Here is a 20654-nt window from a genome sequence, read left to right as displayed (position 1 = left end):
GAAAATAAAATATATTGAGAACTCTGTCTTGTATGATAAAGGAGTTGGTAAAAAGATGAAAGAAAGGAACGTATCGATCATATATATGCAGAACAGGTAGCGAATCAAATAACATGAGTATATATATACAGACGCAACATTCTATATAAAAGCCTCTGAAAGGGGAGATTTTCCCCGGTAAAGGGTTTCTTTGGGGGTCATTCAGATAAAAAATGGGGCTTGGTTTTTTAGGGGGTTCATTTCTAAAATGATCATGTTTCAAATGACCAAGGCATATATAATAAGAAGCGAATCAAATAACATGAGTATATTTATACAGACGCAACATTCTAAAAAAAAAAACAAGCCCCGTTTTTTATCTGAATGATCACCAAAGAAACCCAATCTCCCCTTTCAGAGGCTTTTAGAATGTTGTGTCTGTATATATATATACTCATGTTGTTTGATTCGCTACCCGTTTTTCATATACATGTATATGAACGATTCTCTAAAGAATCGAGCATTAGATCCTCTCTCTCTCTCCCTCTCTCTCTCTCTCTCTCGTTTAATTTTATTTCCTGAAATCGTATTAAATAGTACTAAATATTCGAAAATAAAAATATAAACTTTATAACATCATTAGAATCCCTCTTGTACAAGTAATGACGTTAATGTGTACAACGTCAAACTTATTCTATTCGCGAAGCGAATAACATGATAATGCCGCACTACGGAAGCGTATTAGTGCCACGCAATATTTTTTTTTAAGTTGGTAATTCCAACTTTAATCTTGGCTTTTTAAACTTTAAAGTTGGTAATTCCAACTTTAATCTTGGCTTTTCCAACTTTAAAGTTGGTAATTCCAACTTAAATCTTGGCTTTTCCAACTTTAATCTTGGCTTTTCCAACTATAATCTTGGCTTTTCCAACTTTAAAGTTGGTAATTCCAACTTTAATCTTGGCTTTTCCAACTTTAAAGTTGGTAATTCCAACTTTAATCTTGGCTTTTCCAACTTTTCCAACGGAAGCGTATTAGTGCCACGCAATATTTTTTTAAAGTTGGTAATTCCAACTTTAATCTTGGCTTTTCCAACTTTAAAGTTGGTAATTCCAACTTTAATCTTGGCTTTTCCAACTTTAAAGTTGGTAATTCCAACTTTAAAGTTAGCTTTTCCAACTTTAATCTTGGCTTTTCCAACTTTAAAGTTGGTAATTCCAACTTTAATCTTGGCTTTTCCAACTTTAATCTTGGCTTTTCCAACTTTAAAGTTGGTAATTCCAACTTTAAAGTTGGAAATTCCAACTTTTATCTTGGCTTTTCCAACTTTAAAGTTGGTAATTCCAACTTTAAAGTTGAAAATTCCAACTTTAATCTTGGCTTTCCCAACTTTTATTCGAGCTTTTCTACCCCTCTTTTCTTAGTTTTTTCTTTTGTTTTAAAGTATCACAAACTTAATGAACGTGAAAATAAGACACTGAAATAGATTTGTTAGGAATTAATCATTGCAATATAGGGGTAGGGGTCGAAAGGGGGGGGGGAAGAGCGGAAGGGGATATGTGGAGTTATAATATATGTACTTTTACAATGGAAAATAAATACTAGCACATTGAAATAAATTGTTGAACTCTTTTTATCTTTATTTCTTTTATTTTATTTTACCTTGACCTTCCTTACGACCTTACATAAAACTTCCAACTTTTAATTAGAAATCCTTATATTCCTATTAGTCCTCTTGTGAAATTCTATTGGCAATAACTTTAAATAGGGCTGGGTATTGGCCCGAGATTTCGTATTGCGATATATTGCGATATTTTAAACTGTATTGCGATACGTATTGCAATATTTTCAATGTAAGGAAAATGGCATTTTCTTACTATATTTATGTTAATTTACATGCAGAATGTACATAACTATGATAAGTAACCAACACGAAAAAAAAAATCTTGTTGATTTCCTTTTAGTTATGCTCTGAAATGTTCCCCCAAAACAACTTCTGACCTACTGTTTGGATTAATAACAAACTTTCATAAGTCCATTTTTATATTTAATGACAAAATTCCTTAATCTAAGTATATTGCCAATATATCGATATTACAAAATCGTATTGCGATACGATATTTTTTGTCATTGTATTGCAATATATTGAAATATCGATATTATTGCCCAGCCCTAACTTTAAAGGTATTACCAACTTTAAAGTTGGAAAAGCCAAGATTAAAGTTGGAATTACCAACTTTAAAGTTGGAATTACCAACTTTAAAGTTGGAAAAGCCAAGATTAAAGTTGGAATAGCCAAGATTAAAGTTGGAATTACCAACTTTAAAGTTGGAAAAGCCAAGATTAAAGTTGGAATTTCCAACTTTAAAGTTGGAATTACCAACTTTAAAGTTGGAAAAGCCAAGATTAAAGTTGGAAAAGCCAAGATTAAAGTTGGAATTACCAACTTTAAAGTTGGAAAAGCCAAGATTAAAGTTGGAATTACCAACTTTAAAGTTGGAAAAGCCAAGATTAAAGTTGGAATTTCCAACTTTAAAGTTGGAAAAGCCAAGATTAAAGTTTGAAAAGCCAAGATTAAAGTTGGAATTACCAACTTTAAAGTTGGAAAAGCCAAGATTAAAGTTGGAATTACCAACTTTAAAAAAAATATTGCGTGGCACTAATATGCTTCCGTACCGCACAGTCTGACAGAGAATGATTTATTTTGATGATTTCATCAAATCAGTTGTTGAAAGTAATTACTGACTTACACTTCCAATTAATTATTTTTTAAAAATAAATTTGCTTGAATTAAGGAAGCGTATTAATTACCGTATAATACATGTACTCGGCTACTCGCCAATAAGTCGGTTGTAGTTAATAAGCTTATATTTCAGTTGGACTGACCTCATACAATACTATTCTTTTTAGAGCTCGCCTATGAGTCAGTTTTGGACCAGAAATTAACTCCCAAAAAACCGACTTGTATAGGCGAGTATATCTATATTCCAACTAAAAGTTTTAAACTACATAAAGGAAGAGCTTCCAATTATTATTATAATTCTTAATAAAAATGCTTGAATAAAAGATTTGTGCCATGTTTTTTTTTTTTTTCAAAATTTGGTTTTTCCAACTACCAACTAAAACTACATATAAAGGAATAGAACGCTTGAAATTAGGAACTCTTTTGTTTATAGAAAGCAGAAAAATGACCGCGGGGCGTTCCGCGAAAGAAGATTTCGTGTTTACCTTGACTTCGCACGCGAGAAATATTGATTGGTGTATAACCATTAAGATGCTGTAAGAATCAAGGTGTATAGGAGGAGAATGATGTTGTCATGAATATTTTATCAACTGGACGAGAGAATCTGCCTTTGTATCGGCGTATTGTTGTAAAGTATTTTCTGTACATCTGTGCACTATTGCAATATGTTTTCAAAGATATAATGGTGGACGGTTATATTCGGTGAGCTCGAAAGGTAACTTTTCTTTATTGCCTATGTTTCAAAAAAAATTAAATTTAATTTTACAGTTATTGTGTGGGATGTTTTACATTTGTAATGTTATACTTTTCACAGCACTGGGCTCCCAAAAGATGACTAATATTCCAAAGTTCTTTTCCTTTCTACAAATATTTTTAATGAATTCAAAGTTTGTGTTCACTCAAGAAATTGTGGGTAAGTATGAAATTATTTTGTTAAAGTCATATTCTTTATATATCAAAATAGGGATTTACATTAATGTAAATTCTGCTATTTATGCTTACTTTTAAAGTTATATTACTTGCAGATACATGCTTATGTTTGTTTTTATTAATAAAAAAATATATTTTTCAAGAATTTATGGTGAAGCCAAAAAGTCAGGCTGTTGTATACAATGGAAGCATAATTCTAAACTGTGAAGCCAGGCTGGTGTCTTCCCCTACGGAGCAGCTGTCCTACGCTTGGTATCTAAATGGGGGACCACGGCCCCAGGGTAGCTCTATATTTGTCAACAACTCCCTCCTTATACAGAACATACACGAGGCAGAACTAGGAAACTACACCTGTGCTGTATCCTCCAGTGATGGCATCTCACAGTTAGCCGTGTCACCTCCAGCTCAAATCATACATGCATGTAAGTCATACAGTAAACTAGGGCAGCATATAAGTTCTCATACAGAATCTCTAGTTTTAGAATGTTAATTAGTTTACTTAAAACTCAGAATTGTGTTTGAATTTTAGTCTACTTGTAAGTAAGTTCAAAAGCTAACATGTATTTCATTTCTGTAGATTAAAAATTAAGTCTAAATGGGTTTTCATAATGCTTTCTAAAAGAAGAAAATAAAAATGTACCAGTAATCCTTAAAGCCCTCAGAATATTGTTCCTATGGAGTGTTCTTTTTATGTACAGTCGTACGTAAATGTACATGCTATCAACATTAAAAATACTTTTTCATAAAGTAAAACTTTTAGAGAATTTTCTCTTCTGCATGAAAAATTATTTGTATTTTATATTATTCCTATTGAGATTGTCACATATCTGGTTGTGGCTTTGATACAGATATCCGTTCATTCGTGATAAATCCAAATGGTGTGACAGTGACTGAAGGAGACACGATAACCTTGGACTGTGTTACCGGGGAAAGCTCGCCACCCCCTGAGATCTTCTGGGAGAAAGATGGTGTCCTCTTCAGGGGTGGATCCCAGTACAATGCCACATATAAAAGTGCCTCCTCCCTGGGTTTTGTGCAGCAGTTCAGCATGAAGCTGGTCCTGGTGGCCACACCTGAGCATAGTGGGAAGTATAACTGCGCTGCTAGGAACGGAATGCTGGGAATATATGTTAGAAGTTTACAAGTGTTTGTAGGAGTTACAGGTGAATAATTAAAAGATTAATGCATGTTAAGTCTAAATCTCTGTAACTAAGAAAACTTACTTTCATTTCACTTCCATTACTTGCAGGAGAATACGAATGAAAAATTTTGATGATATGAGCTATAAAGGTGATAAGGAAAATCTCATTTTCTATTATTTATTTTTTTTCGTGTCAGCATTTGAGTTTGCAGCAAGGGTGGACTTAAACCTATATAAGAGGGATATTTTGACTCCAAAGGACCAGCCCTTTGTGCTGGACTGCCCAGTAATTGGATACCCCTCCCCAGTCATTAGCTGGAGAAAGGGACAAGTGCCCCTAACCCCAGTCACCACTAACCACACCCTTCTGTCTAATGGTAGTCTCTACTTTGAGTCCTTTCAGTTGGAGGACCAGGGATACTATATCTGCGAGGGGATAAACAAACTAGGAAAGGATATATCACCTGACATTGTACTACAGGCAGCTTGTAAGAAACCAATGCATGTAGTTATATCTTTTAAATGTTTGAAAGCAAATAGGATTTAATGATTTTATAGCATTCATAACAAATTTTCATACAGTGCAAAAGTTTATTATTTCTTTTTGGTAGATATTGACTTTGAATTTTCTCGACATCCAACTTCAAAATATGCCATAGCAGGCCTGCCTACCACCCTCCCTTGTTCCCCTCCCACTTCTAATCCCCCCGCCAAAGTCACATGGTATAAGAACAACCAGCCATTGACCAACAAGTTCAATAACAACAGTAAGACTGTGTTAATCATGGACCCTGACAATGGGGTATGGGACCTGTTTATAGCTGATGTACAGCGGATACATGAGGGGCAGTACTTCTGTGTTGCTGAGAACGTGTTTGCTGTTCCGTCCTCTAGAACCTCAAAAGTTGCCACACTTAGAGTAGGAGGTAAAGAGTACTGGTTTCTGATCAAAACTTTCATTTTTATAAAATGTTCAGTATTATTTAGGCTAATGATGAAGTGTTTTAATCTCACCCTCGGCCTGCTTGGATTTTGAAAATTCCGTATAAGTGGAAATTTTAGCGAGACGCAAATTTACCGATTTTTCCATAAAAATTGGTATTTCATTTTTATTGATAAGTAATTTTAGCGATTATAAGATGCTCACTTAAGATGCTATTACAAGTAAAATGCAATTAAAATTTAGTGATATTCAATTTTAGCATTCTTACCATCCCCGCTAATAATGCCTAAATTAAATTCTCGCTAAAAATTCTACTTATACGGTATTAGACAAAAATGTACATGTTTTGCCCTAACTGGTCTAATGTAGATGTATACTGCTTTATAAATTCATAATGAAGTCAACTTCATCAGTTTTTAATTAGTTTGAAAAAAAAATAATTTCATTCTAAACTGTCTTATTCCAAGGAGAAATTTTTGATATAATTAGATAAAATTATACATCCAAGTCTTTTTTTTTTATTTTTCAGTGTATCTAATTTTTAAGCTTTGTTGTTTTAGGAGCACCTACATTTGTGCAGCCCCCTTTGAGTCAGTCAGTTGTCAAAGGTCAAGGTCTTGTGCTAATATGTCTGGTTAAGGGAGATCCCGAGCCAGAAATAACCTGGTTGTTCAATGGACAACCGGTCACAGATGGAGCTTATACAACAGCCTTCAGGTCAGAATAAAACAAGCCTTCAGGTCAGAATAAAACAAGCATTCAGATCAGAATAACACCAAAATTCAAGTTAAAATTACACCAGACTTCAGGTTAGAATAACACCAGCATTCAGGTTAGAATAACACCAGCATTCAGGTTAGAATAACACCAGCATTCAGGTTAGAATAATGCCAACATTCAGTTTAGAATGTCTACATTGCGTAAATATACAAACTAGAATATTTTAGTGATTTACATGTAGGATTGTTCATGCTGGAAATTCTTAACTATGTACATGTAAAGCAACATGGGATTTATTTTAGAAAATGAATATTGTCAGTAAATGTACAGATGTAAAATTCTTGTACAATTTACCTATCAGTGATGTCAAATGGATAATTACAAATTCATTTAAAGGACTTTGTCTTTCTCATGTTTCTGAGCAAATATTTCCTTTGGTATAGTCATTATAAAGAACAAATACTCTTGAATACAAATATTGCTTGATGTAAATGGTTAAAGAAATATTTTGATAGCATGAAGAACCAGGAACTACACATTGCCAATGTAAATAAGGCATGGGAGGGCTATTTCACCTGTAGAGCCAATAATTCTTATGGAAAATCTGAGGCAATGGCCTATGTCACTGTTAAAGGTAATTAGTGATTTGAAACGCATAATTATAAAATCTCTCTTTGACTAGTGTTGCTTACCAATAATGACTTCAAACTTTTCCCCAGAATGAAAAATTAGAAAAGCTTTATAGATTGACATTTTTTTCATATAGTGCAACATGCTTATACATGTAGCAAAGTACAAAGGATGAACAATTTTGAGCTATTAAAATCATGAATTGTAATACCTGATAAGTTAATAATACCTTTTTTTTAAAAACAAATCACTTGGCAATAAGTTTTAATTTTAGATGTGTTCAACATATTTCTATTTGACTTATTTGCTTAATTTTGTTACTACTTGAAGTGGCTTTTCATTATAAGAAGGATGGGTGTAATAAAGAAAATCCTCTGACTGAACGGTACCTGTTTTGTAATATCTTTTCAGTCCCGGTGGTAATTACTAAGCCAGTGGTCAATTTGACGGTAACCATTAACAACCAGGTGTTTTTGCCTTGTGAAGTCTATGGAGACCCAGTTCCAAATGTGACTTGGTACAAAGGTAGAGACAACAGTTCAATTTTCAAGCTTGTATGTGTACATGTATCTTTGCACACATTTATATGTAGTAAATCTAAGAGTATAACTTGAGAGACTCATGATACTCAGGCAACCATCAAGGCCTATGTGCCTCTTGTTTCATGTATGCCTCTTGTTTCACATGTGCCTCTTGTTTCACATGTGCCTCTTGTTTGATGTGTGCCTCTTGTTTTATTTGTGCCTCTTGGATATTTACAGATCAGGCCCCTCTGTCCCTCACCAGTCGAGTCCGTCAGACGGTGGATGGATTGTTTATTAACGATGTTAATTTGACTGATGGGGGAACTTACACCTGTCTGGCGATGAATGAGGCAGGCACTGCTCAATCCTCAGGAATACTGGCTGTGCAGGGTACTTTACTGATTTATTGTTTGTTTTGTTGTGAGATGTGTTCAAACAAAGTATTAGAGAAAAATGTTTCAATTTCCATTTTCTATTTTCAAATAAATACCAGCATTAGTATTGATGCTAACAGTACATAACTGCATAAAAAGAAACATGTTTTATTTGCATTAAAAAAAACATCTATTTCTAAAGTGATGAATTATGGCCTGTAGTCCTGTAAAAGTAATATCTGAGTACTTTTTTATGATGAAAATCTTCTAATAATATTAGATGTTTCTCAAGAGGCTTTAAGTTTTTAAAATTCTATCTCATCAAATCATTTTCATATATATTCCTCAGCTCCACCAGTGTTTAAGGTGATGCCAAAGAATGTCACCGTGGTGATAGGTGGTGCTGCTAACTTCACATGTAGTGTAGACAGTCATCCTGCTTCAACTATTGTGTGGAAATTTAATGTAAGCCTGTAATGTAAGCCAAAAGCAAAGAAGCCTAAACCACATAATTCGTTCAGTAGGAAAATCTATGTGATTATGCTATTTTACACAAGGAAGAAAAACGAAGAAAACTACCTTGTCAGAATACATAATACTTTTTGAAGAAAAAATGTTTCATGCATACAAAAAGGAAAAAATTACTTTAAAAACTTCACTTTTTGCTCTATAAATGCATTGAACCATGTGTGATAATTAGTTTATGAATATCATTTCCTTTAGAATACTTTTTTTGTAGGACACCAATCTTCTGCCTGATGGAGTATTTGTTAACCTAGACAACAGTGTACAGATCGCCATGGTAACCTGGCAACACGTGGGAAAATACACATGTGTGGCCTCCAATGTTGTGGGTTCAGAGAGCATGTCGGCAAAACTTTCTCTTCAAGGTGTGTATTACATTTATTTGGGGGGGCAGTTGATGTCCAATGGTTGAAGACAGATGACATTAGGATTTGTCTCTGATATTTTTTTTCTACTTTATCAAGGTCATACTTTGCTTAAACTCACAGGTCAATTGTCAGTAGGAATTTATCACCATATGAATCTTTTGTACTTCTAGGCTAATAAAGTTTTGTATTTTATCATCACAAATTCTAAATTAATATAACCAAACACCAATATTATCTCTTTTTAGTGCCTCCAAAAGTTAAATATATTCAAGGAGATTTAATAGTTGTAAGAAACCGGGCCACCACCTTAACCTGTAAAGCCGAGGGGATCCCTGCCCCACGAATCAGCTGGTACAGACGAGGATCCGAGATTCTCTCCACTGCGGATGGGAGGATTGTAGTGACCAGTGAAAGACAACTCCTCATTAAGGTTGCTAATGCAGGGGATGAAGGTAAAAGTCTAACAAAAATCATCACATATATTTTAGGTTTTACATGATTTTATTTATTAAAATTAACAAACAAACCTTCAAAGGCAGATTGTAAAATTTTCATTGATGTGTCTTTTGAATATTATCAGGTGACTACACGTGTTCTGCTGTCAATGACGCAGGATCAGATCAAGCAGAAGTCTCTATCCATGTTGTGCGTAAGTTCTCTATGTTGTGCGTAAGTTCTCTATATTGTGTTGTAAGTTCTCTATCTTGTTGGTAAATTTTAATGATGTCTGTTAATTTTCTCTGTTTTTCCATATTGTCCATTTGTTCTCCAGATTGTGTGTAAGTTCTCTATATTGTCCTGAAGTTCTCTTTACCGACTTAAGTCCATATTGTCAGTAAGTTCTCTATATATTGTCCATGAGTCCTCCTCATTGTTCATATCAGTGTTTTCCCTTTATTTCAAAGTTAAGGGTTAGAGATCAGGCCTGGGGGCCATAAAACTTAGATGAGCTCACTTTTGATCTCAGTCTCACTTTTCCACTATTAATTCCTTTGGGAAAAGTGAGACTGAGATCAAAAGTGAGCTCATCTAAGTTTTATGGCCCCCAGGCCAGTTGTAACGAGTTGGGGGCTGAGGTTTATGTACAAATTTTTAGTAGACATTACAACAATTTAATTTTGAATTTTTATTTCAAAGCGGCTTTAATTGTCAACTGAAGCAGTCAATTTGGCCGGTAGCTGGTTCTTAGGGAAAATACTGCATATGTTTTCCACACTGTCCATAAGTCCTCCATGTTGTTTGTACTACATGTATATTTGATTCCTGTAAATGTTTTTAGAGCCACCTTTACCACCGACTTTGTTGGACCCCATAGCAACATCAGCAACCTCTGTGACCTTGAGATGGACACCGGTCACTCAGAACTGGTACACTTCAGTGACCCACTACATAGCATACTACAAACAAAGGTACTTCATATTAATCCATTATAGAGCATAAGAGATAATCTTTTCTGAATTTCTTAGTAATAACTTTTCTCCTTATGTTAAATACATGTATCTCAGAACTTTTTTTCAGTGGATATTTGTTGAATATTATCCACTTTGTGTGCTCCTTGCTTTCCTAATTTATACATTATTCCCAAAATAAAATAAAGACTTGTTTGAAAACAACTTCTGTACATTTACATATATACCTATATGTATTCAGCTAATATTAAGGAAACAAAGATGTATCTTTTTAAGCCTAGGAAGTGAATGCTCACAGGTAATGACATTGTTTGGTCTGGTGGGTTTTATATAAGACTGTTTTCATTTTCTCTCTGATAGTTTCTATTAACTTCTTCTTTTGCTGTTATATCTAACCATATTGTTGCAGTATTTTTTTTGACTTAATTTTTCCAGTAATCTAACATCTTCTGCCTATCCATGCTTGTATAAGGGGTAATATCCAAGTTTGTAAGCTTTCCATTCCTTTAAAAATATCTGGGCCGAGTCCCCAAAAGGGAAGAGGCCCATTGCTTTTAAGGAGTGGAGAGGTGCGAGGATATTGTTCTAATTAAAATCCACCTTTGCATAACTCTTATTAATTTTATGTTATAAAGGGGATGTCTACTCAGTTGCTTTTAATTTAAATGCATAAAAATATCAGAATATATGCAGGGCTGAAGCTTTTGCTTTTTCTTTGCCAATTAATCATGCAGAATTTAAGAATTTTTGTGATTTAGAGAATCTTTTTCTGAATCTCAAGGTAATTTATATGAAAATTAAATGAAAAATTCAAGTCCCTTTTATGATATAAAGTGAAGAAAGGTAATTTTTATGCCCCCCTTCAAAGAAGGGAGGGCATATTGCTTTGCTGCTGTCCATCAGTCGGTCTGTCTGTCGGTCCACCATCAGTTTCCATTCATTTTCTTCGCAGAGGTTGCACATATTGAAATGAAATTTGGTATACAGTTTTATCATAAAAATATGTAGGGCAGTTTCTGTTTTGGGTATGATCAAGCCTCTTTTGTTAGAGTTATGCCCCCTGAACTTATACAAATTCCAATTATTTGCAGTCTCTGTTCATTTTCTTCACAAAGGTTGCACATATTGAAATGAAATTTTGTATACAGATTAATCATAAGAATATCTAGAATAAGTACTGTTTTGGGTACAATTGACCCATTTTTGACAGAGTTATGCCCCTTTGACTTTGAAAAATTCCAATTATTTGGGGGAGGGGGGCATAAGTTTTCTACAAACATCTCTTGCATTCAATAAAATTTTGAGAGATTCCCATTTATCTTTCATGAAAAGGGGTTATTTTGACAAATTGCTTTCTGCTTTCATTCATTGTTATTGACTCTCAATCCATTCCTCTAAAGAATGGAACACATACTCAAGCTATGAAGTGATGTCACAGGTGGATTTTAATTTTACAAGTAATTTCTTTCTGCATTGAATATACAAATTATTATATGTAGTTGGTGTTTATTATGGATAACGATAAAATATGTTTGAATACTGGTAATAGATGATAAGAATTTTTATAGACACTGAACAAAATTTCTTCATATGGTCCAAAAGTATAATTAACTTATTGAGAAGAATTTTAATTTTTTTATTTGTTTATTTATATTTGTTTTTTGGCTTGTAATTACAAAGACAACTCTTTCCTATGATTTGATCAGTACAAAAAATGCAAATTAATTTATTTGGTATGGCCATTTTCATTAGATTGATTTGAATATTTATTTTAGATGATTTTTCAAAGAAACCACAACTTGAGCTATGAATATTTCATTACATTTGGATTTTATATTTTTTTCACATATTTTAATTTAGTCTTTTGCATTGAATATACAAATTATATATGTAGGAGCCAATGATGTGTCTCATAATGTACAGGGTCTGCAGTCTGGGGTGGAGTACTTGTTTGTGGTAACAGCCACAAATCAGGCAGGGGAGGGAGAATTTTTATAGACACTGAACAAAATTTCTTGCAGGTTTGTCCAAAAGTATTAATTGAACTAAATAAGAAAATATTGTAATTTTTTTATTTGTTTGTTTAGATTTGTTTTTTGGAAAAGTAATTAAAAAGGACTTTAATTTTTGTTTTTATCATGATAGATCCATCAAGTCCAAGAAATGTACGTGTAAGTAGTGGGACCCAGCTTCACAGTCAGCTGGGAGGTACAAATGGAATCATTCAGCCAGATTAATTGAATTTGCAGTATGGCCATTTTCTTGCATTTAACATGTGATTTTTTTTCCTATTTATTTTAGATGATTTTTCAAAGAAACCACAACTTGAGGACATCTGAATACTTTTATTACATTTTTGATACTGCTTATATTTTTTTCAGACATATTTTAATTTAGTCTTTTGGTTTATTTTAGGCATGAGCTAATGTACACTAGATATGATATCCTCGCGGGAGCCAATGATGTGTCTCATAATGTACTGTGTGTCCATGCAGTCTTGTCAAGGCTATAAAATTGGATAATCATTGGAAGATTTTGGTAACAGCCACAAATCATTACCTTGCAGGGTCATTATGTCAAATTCTTGATCACTGAAAGAAAAACTTTTAATTTTGCAGGTTTGTCTTCTTGTCTTAAACTGGAAGTTGATAAATAAGCTGAAAATAATATATTGTATATGTATTTTTTGTATAAGGTGACTTTGAGAGATTGATTTAAAACATTGGAAAAGAAAAGAATGCATGGAAAAAGGACTTTAATTTTTGTTTTTATCATGATAGATCCATCAAGTCCAAGAAATGTACGTGTAAGTAATGTGGGACCCAGCTCCATCACAGTCAGCTGGGAGGTTCCAGAAACCACCAATGGAATCATTCAGAAGTACCAGATCTGGTATCAAATCAGCCAATCAAATGAAGGTTTGCAGTATTTTGTTGTCTAAGTGCATTTAACATGTTTGATTTTTTTTCCTCATTTTTCTCAACCTAGCAATATAGCTTTCATAAGAAAAATAGTTTCTGTAATATACACATCCAAATTAAGAAGGTGATAAATATCATGTTCATTATCTAAATAAATTTACAGAGCCAGAGAGAATTCAGGTTCAGGCCCCTACCACTTCCTATACTGTGACAGGGCTACTAGCTTACACTGAGTACCAGTTTAATGTCAGGGCAGCCACAGTGGAGAAAGACGTGGATCTATGGGGAAATTTCTCCTCCATGGTGGTCACTAGAACAGAGGCAGCAGGTACAAAAATCACATTTTAACAGTTAGAAATGAATCTGCATTGATTCAATTTAACTTATGTAATTTATTTTACCCACACAAACCAAGTTGGGTGGGGGGTTATATAGGAATCCCCTTGCCCACAAGTCAGTTTGTCTGTGTGTCCATTCAGTCTTGTCAAGGCTATAAAATTGTAACAGATAATCATTGGAAGATCATTTTTGGTATATAGTATATCTTATTGTTTATGACCACTGGGCCAGAACTGACATTACCTTGAATCAAGGTCATTATGTCAAATTCTTGATCACTGAAAGAATAAATATAACATTTTGACTGGTCTACATTGATCTTCTTAATTGAAAAACAGTGGAAGTTGATACCTTGTGGAATATATAGGCAAAGATTTTAGGATATTTCATGACATTTTAACCCAAGATAGAATTGTGATCAAGTTCAAGGTCACTTTTAGAGAAATGTTTGTTTGCTACCCTGACCATCATTATACATGTATATAGGAGAACAAAAAAAGTCTTCATACCAAATATGTATGACATAAGTTTATGTAATGACCTTCACCTATCCTGTCAATCAAATTCAAGGGCAGGGGTGACAATAAAAGTGTTTACATGCACCTATACGTCTGATCTATGATTCCTTTCAAGAACCACTGGGCCAGGAAGTAAAACTCATGTGGAATCTTGGTAGTGTAAATTCATTTGTACTCTTGATTTTGCATCTAGTGTGGGGCCAAAAAAGGCAAGGTTTTACATAGGGATATTAGGGAAACCTTTTAAAATCTTCTTTTCAAGTACTTCAAAGCTATGCTTAGTTGATATATATATGGCCCATATCTTCCACTGAAGATTCTAGTTTCTTGGCAGGCAAGTTTTAAATTATTTTGCCTCTTGTTTATGGCATCTAAGGTCTTCCTGTTTTGTTCTTCAATAGTTACAGAGTTAGAGAGATCACTCACATACACTGTAAATGCCTGTGAAGCACGAACAGTGATCAGCATAATTAGCTCACCTGAGCTGAAAGCTCAAGTGAGCTTTTCTGATCACATTTTGTCTGTAGTCCGTCTGTCCGTCCGTCTGTCTGTCTGTAAACTTTTCACATTTTCGACTTCTTCTCAAGAACAACTGGGCCAATTTTAACCAAACTTGCCACAAAGCATCCTTGGGTGAAGGGGATTCAAGTTTGTTCAAATGAAGGGCTAAGCACTCTTCCAAGGGGAGATAATAATGAATTAATGAAAAATTTATGGTATCTTTTAAAAATCTTCTTCTCCAGAACCACTGGGCCAGGAAAGATGAAACTCATGTGGAATCATCCTCAGGTAGTGTAGATTCAAGTTTGTTCAAATCATGACCCCCGGGGGTAGGGCGGGGCCACAACGGCCAATCAAATTTTTACAAAGAAATATATAGGGAAAGTCTTTAAAAATCTTCTTCTCCAGAACCATCGGGCCAGGAAAGATGAAACTCATGTGGAATCATCCTCAGGTAGTGTATAATCAAGTTTGTTCAAATCATGACCCCTGGAAGTAGGACGGGGCCACAATGGCTGATCAAAGTTTTAATATATAAATATATAGGGAAAATCTTTTTAAAATCTTCTTCTCCAGAACCATTGGGCTAGGAAAGATGGAACTCGTGTGGAATCATCCTTAGGTAGTGTAGATTCAAGTTTGTTCAAATTATGACCCCCGGGGGTAGAGCGGGGCCACAATGGCCAATCAAATTTTTATATAGGAATATATAGGGAAAATCTTTTAAAAATCTTCTTCTCCAGAATCATTGGGCTAAGAAAGATGAACTTCATGTGGAATCATCCTCAAGTAGTGTAGCCACAATGGCCAATGGCCGATCAAGGTTTTACATAGGAATATATAGGGAAAATCTTTTAAAATCTTCTTCTCCAGAATCATTGGGCCAGGAAAGATGAAACTCATGTGGAATCATCCTCAGGTAGTGTAGATTCAAGTTTGTTCAAATCATGACCCCGGGGGGTAGGGCGGGGCCACAATAGCCGATCAAAGTTTTACATAGGAATATATAGGGAAAATCTTTAAAAATCTTCTCCAGATCCATTTGGTTAGGAAAGATGAAACTAATGTGGAATCATTCTCAGGTAGTGTAGATTCAAGTTTGTTCAAATCATGATCCCTGGGGGTAGGGCGGAGCCACAATGGCTGATCAAATTTTTACATAGGAATATATAGGAAAAGATCTTCTCGAGAACAGAAAAGTTTTGTCAAATTGACATGTAAGCATCTGAAAGTAGCGAAGATTTAAATTTATTCAAAAATTGTTGGGGGGGGGGGGGGGGCAATATGGACCCTAGATTACAGTAATATATAGGAAAAAATCTTTAAAAATCTTCTTTTCAAGTATGTCAAAATTGTACATGACTTTTGTATGGTTTATTGATATATTGACATTTTCAAGTTAGTAATAGAAAATAAATCTCCCTCATCCAACAAGTAAGCTTTTCAATAATAAGCTGATTTTGGTTTTTTAACTAGCCCATGTTCTCAGGTGAGCGATGTGGCCCATGGGCCTCTTGTTCTAATTCTGGTTTATATTGCCATCCTTTCCACTTAAATATTGATATTAATTTATAATTTATATAAATATCTAATTAATTTCTTAAATAGGGTTTGTAGAATCATGTTAATAATTCGTACATGTAACTATATATAAATATTAAATAAACTATTTATTTTAGGCCCTACCCAGTAATGAACATAATGGCCCCCTGAAATTCTACCATATTAGATACAAGTCTACGGCACCTTCTTCTGGCTTTTCTGAGGTGAAGAGCGTTAATTTTACTGAGACATCAGGGATGATAAATAACCTTCAACCCTGGACAGAGTATGCTATTACCATAGAAACAGAGAATGTGGCAGGAAGAGGTCCCCCCAGTTCAGGGGTCAAAGTTCGTACTTTTGCACTAGGTGGGTTTAGAAGGTTTAGAGAAGCTCTTATGGTCTGCATTCAAGAATTTTGTTAATTTGATGTTTTAAAACACATATTTCACAAATTTTGGATAAACCTTGTTTTATATCTGGCAATGGAGATGTGGGGTAGCCAGAAATATAGTCATGTATTTGATTTTCATTGAAAATTAACTTTACAAGCACATTCATGGATCTTTTTTTTTTTATATATGTTTGTATCCTCCTAAACTGAATTATGATCTGGAAATTTATTTTTAAGAATTGAGAGTTGATTTGTAACAAGAGAATTTATTTCACATTTTCAGCCCCTAGTAGTCCCCCAACAAATATCAGACTCACAGCAGTGTCCAGCAGTGTAGTCAATATACAGTTTAAGGTAACAAGTTATGGAATTTCTACCAATTTATGCACTAGATGATTTAAAGCTATATACATGTATGTACATGTGAGAACTTTAAAATAATATGCACGATGTAATTCTTGACTGTTTCTTATTTGATGTAAACGTGATAATAAATCAGACGAGTGTCTTTGCACAGTCCCATCAGTGATGTAAATCATTTATAATAACTTTTTAGTTACCTGACCCCTCCACTTGGAATAGTGACATTTCTGGTATAGTGGTGGAGGTCCAGAAGGATGGTGAGAAAACATCAAGGGAGGTCACTCTTCCCACGACACCAGGTTCTCTCCCATACAACATCAGGTCTGAGTCTTACTGTGAGAAATCTGATACTAATTATGAAATTCAGCTGGCGATGAAAGGAAAGGATCAAGAGGGGATGGAAAGGATATATATAAATATTATGTGAAATATAAAATAGTGTGATTCAAGGATACATGTTTTTTATTTATAAAACTAAAAAAGAATATTATTATAAATTGTAATGGAGAAGAAAAAGTATTTAGTATTTTAATAGAATAATAGTGCTTAAGAAAAAATTTTTATCTAACATTCGTGACTGAGGTTCTTTTATTCTGTTTTCAGTGACCTTGAGCCCTGGACTTTATACAGTGTTAGAGTGGCACTATACACGACTCAGGCAGACAATGGAACAGGGCCCTGGAGTGATTGGAGACTAGTCCAAACTCAACAGTCAGGTACTAGTTGACTCAAAAATCATAATGTAGTTTTGCGATGTATTTTTGTGTAATTTTTTTAATCTAAGAAATATATACATGTATTGCTTTTTGAATTGTAGTACCAGACAAGGTTGGACAGTTTGGTTACCAAGGCACCCCGACCAGTATAACAGTTTACTGGTCCCCTCCCCTCAAACCTAATGGAGTCATTGATTTGTATGTAGTGAAGCATTACCCTTTACCAAACGGACAGACAAACAGACAGAGTGGTCTCACTGAATCAGCAGAAGCTTACTTGTCACCTTTTCCCTATCCAGTTATATATAATGCTTGTGATTCTCTGACTTATTTAAATTCTTCTTATTCATCAATCATGGATGACATTCTTCAGGAGATTCTGGAAAATAAAGATTCCGATATGATGAACAATTTCTCTGCATTTGTTTCGAAAGTTGCAGGTCTTCATTTGACCTTGAATAATGTTACAGATGAGAAGAATTTTAATATGAGCCTTGGTATAATCAGTGATTCATTCAGTCAACTGGATTTGAATGCATTGACTTGGATGTCTGCCTGGAATAGATCAGTATTTGATCTTTGCAGTGATTTACTCTGGGTCAGAAATGGTAATTACATGTATTTAATTTACTCAAAATTTCAAGTTGCATGGGCATAATTATCACAGCCTTCCAAACTTAAATTGCCATTATTCTGACATTTTCATGATACACAATGTTATATGCTTAATGTTTAGGTCTGATATACCAAAATACAACAGGGACCCGTACTGTCTTGAGAGACCTGCAGCCCTCCATGGAATATGTCGTGGGAATATCAGCCGTCAACTCCAAAGGAGAGGGCAAGGTTTCCATACACACTGCCAAAACTGGTATTAACCTACAATTAATATAGACTCACACAATTAGTGTGATGGCCCTTTTTATTTCACATGTATATCATATATTATTTATAAGTACTATAAATAACTTTTTTAAGAGTACTAAAAGCAGGAGTAAATGGAACATGTATCAACAATTTTGATACAGAACTAATATTGCTGTATTTTTAGATTCTCTTCCCCCACCTCCAGCACCACCAAACACCACAGAAGGTACCACCGCTTCGACACCACCACTGTCCTCGGTAACTCCCTGCCCCAGGGTCAGGAGGACAAACTGCCGGTGTACTTAGGGGGCGCTGCAGCAGGGGCGATACTGGTCATCTTCATACTGGCCATAGTTCTGTGTGTCTGTATCAAGGAGAGAGAGAGGCAGAACCTGGTAGCTTATGGAAACTTTGGTAAGTTCACTGGACATTTTCTTTTCTTTGGCTTTGGTTATTGTTAAGGAATTTTATTTTAATATTGTATTATGAGATCAAAAGATTTTGAGAAAGAATTTAATTCATCAATTTCATTTCTAGAAACAAGGTCTTCTGAAGGGAAGTTTGGTGAAATGCCCAGAGACAGATCAGGAAGGTAAAAAAATGTTTAAAAAACAGAAAAATAAAATAGGAATGTTTTTATAAATTGATCTTTGTATGAGATACATATTAGGAGTAAACATGTATGGTATTTTTCAGCTTATCAACCAAAGATGCTACTGAGGATAATAACAACAGAGATACTAGACACTCCACATCTAGAATCCACTTTCTGGGGGACGCAGTTAAATATGGTACCAACTCCTCAGTATCTGAAACACAGGTATTGTACTTTATCTGTCATATATTTGAAATTCATTCTTATCACTAAAATTAAGGGTAATTCAAAGTTTACATTGTGGATAGGAGCCCATCAATTATTCCCTGTACAGAAAGATTTTGGATATAGAAAAGTAAACTCTCTTTCTCTGACTGCATGTTAACTAGATCGTTGTGATAGGGGAGAGCAATATGTTCACACTTTGCAAAGAACAAGGAGAAATGGGGATATTTGGACATCATGCGTTCTTTACATAACTTTGATGACTTTTACTGAGTGCTTTCTTGCTTTCCTGTCTTAGACAGCATACCGTATAAGTGGAAATTTTGGCGAGACGCAAATTAAGCGATTTCTCCTTAAAATCTTGTATTTTATTTTTAGTGAGAAGTAATTTTAACGATTTTAAAATGCTCACTAAAGAAACTAGTACAAATAACATGCAATTTATTTTTAGCGATATTCAATTTTAGCGATCTCAACAACCTCGCTAATAATGCCAAAATTAAATCCTCGCTAAAATTTTTACTTACACGGTATTTTATTTGGTTTACAGAGCTATGGTCATCTGAAGGAGAGCCAATCAGTGGCTGCCTCATCCACCTTCCCAGGAATCCGAATCCACAAGCCAGACTCAACAGGTGAGTTAATCAAATGTTTCAAAATCTAACAGTAGTTTAAGCTGTGCCTCTAACTTCATTTGTAATGAAATGATACTTCTGATCCTGACAATGTTGTTTTTCACATTTTTCTTTACTTTTATTTCTAGGTATAGAGAATCCGTCCTACAGGCAGGGAGTGTTAGACCCCGGGGGTGAGTGGCGACCAGACAGGGAATCTATCTGTGTGTCCATGGATCTCTCTGCCGAGGAGGTCTACTCCAGGGTAAGGGAGGTTACTGATAGGGGACCAGTGTCAATACACAGAAACTTACTGAGATATAACAAGGACTTTACATGTACCATGATAAATATTGAATACTTTTGCTTTTCATTAGTTCTGTAATTTTTTTTTTAAAGAAAATGTCTAAAAAATTATCACAATATTTTTACGACACATCACTACTTATGAAGCTTCTCTTTGTGTATACATTTTAGAAAAAACTTAGTATATCTGGTTTACTAGTAGATGAAAGAGAAAATCCAATTTTTGTTATACTTCATATTTCAAGCATAACAAATGTTATCTTTCTTGTTGTCCTAGGCCTCCACTCTGCAAAGGAAAGGCCAACTGAAGACAGAGAATGCAGAAGGGTCAGAGCCTGTGATGAGGAATAGTCACTCCTCCCCTTGGGTGGATGATACAGACTCCCTCATACCTAACGATTCTGTGGTCGTGTTTGCAGAGAGGACTGCCCTTTGATTTTTAAAAATGAAAATTCTCAAATAGTCATGG

General features: G+C 34.5%; 1 protein-coding gene across 1 annotated transcript; it reads left to right on the top strand.

The window, feature by feature from the left end:
• The first annotated feature begins 3714 nt into the window (after nt 1–3714).
• Nucleotides 3715–20639, top strand: LOC134263511 (cell adhesion molecule DSCAML1-like). Its single transcript, XM_062745862.1, is given in 31 exon segments — nt 3715–4072; nt 4499–4813; nt 4989–5279; nt 5403–5717; nt 6295–6451; nt 6970–7088; nt 7496–7609; nt 7846–7998; nt 8332–8447; nt 8722–8872; nt 9121–9327; nt 9456–9524; nt 10155–10317; nt 12168–12305; nt 12883–12902; nt 13065–13202; nt 13369–13533; nt 14464–14519; nt 16243–16474; nt 16783–16853; nt 17056–17183; nt 17466–17578; nt 17680–18186; nt 18315–18449; nt 18630–18683; nt 18686–18859; nt 18983–19037; nt 19142–19265; nt 19816–19900; nt 20029–20144; nt 20463–20639. Coding segments are annotated over 31 exon segments (4998 nt in total). The 3' UTR covers nt 20622–20639.
• The last annotated feature ends 15 nt before the right edge of the window (nt 20640–20654 follow it).

The sequence above is a fragment of the Saccostrea cucullata genome, unplaced genomic scaffold (assembly GCF_032062105.1).
Source record: "Saccostrea cucullata isolate Sc308-1 unplaced genomic scaffold, CSIRO_AGI_Scuc_v1 ctg19874, whole genome shotgun sequence".
Classification (NCBI taxonomy): Eukaryota; Metazoa; Mollusca; class Bivalvia; order Ostreida; family Ostreidae; genus Saccostrea; species Saccostrea cuccullata.
Note: the sequence above shows the minus strand (reverse complement) of the source record. Positions and strands in the feature narration are given on the sequence as shown.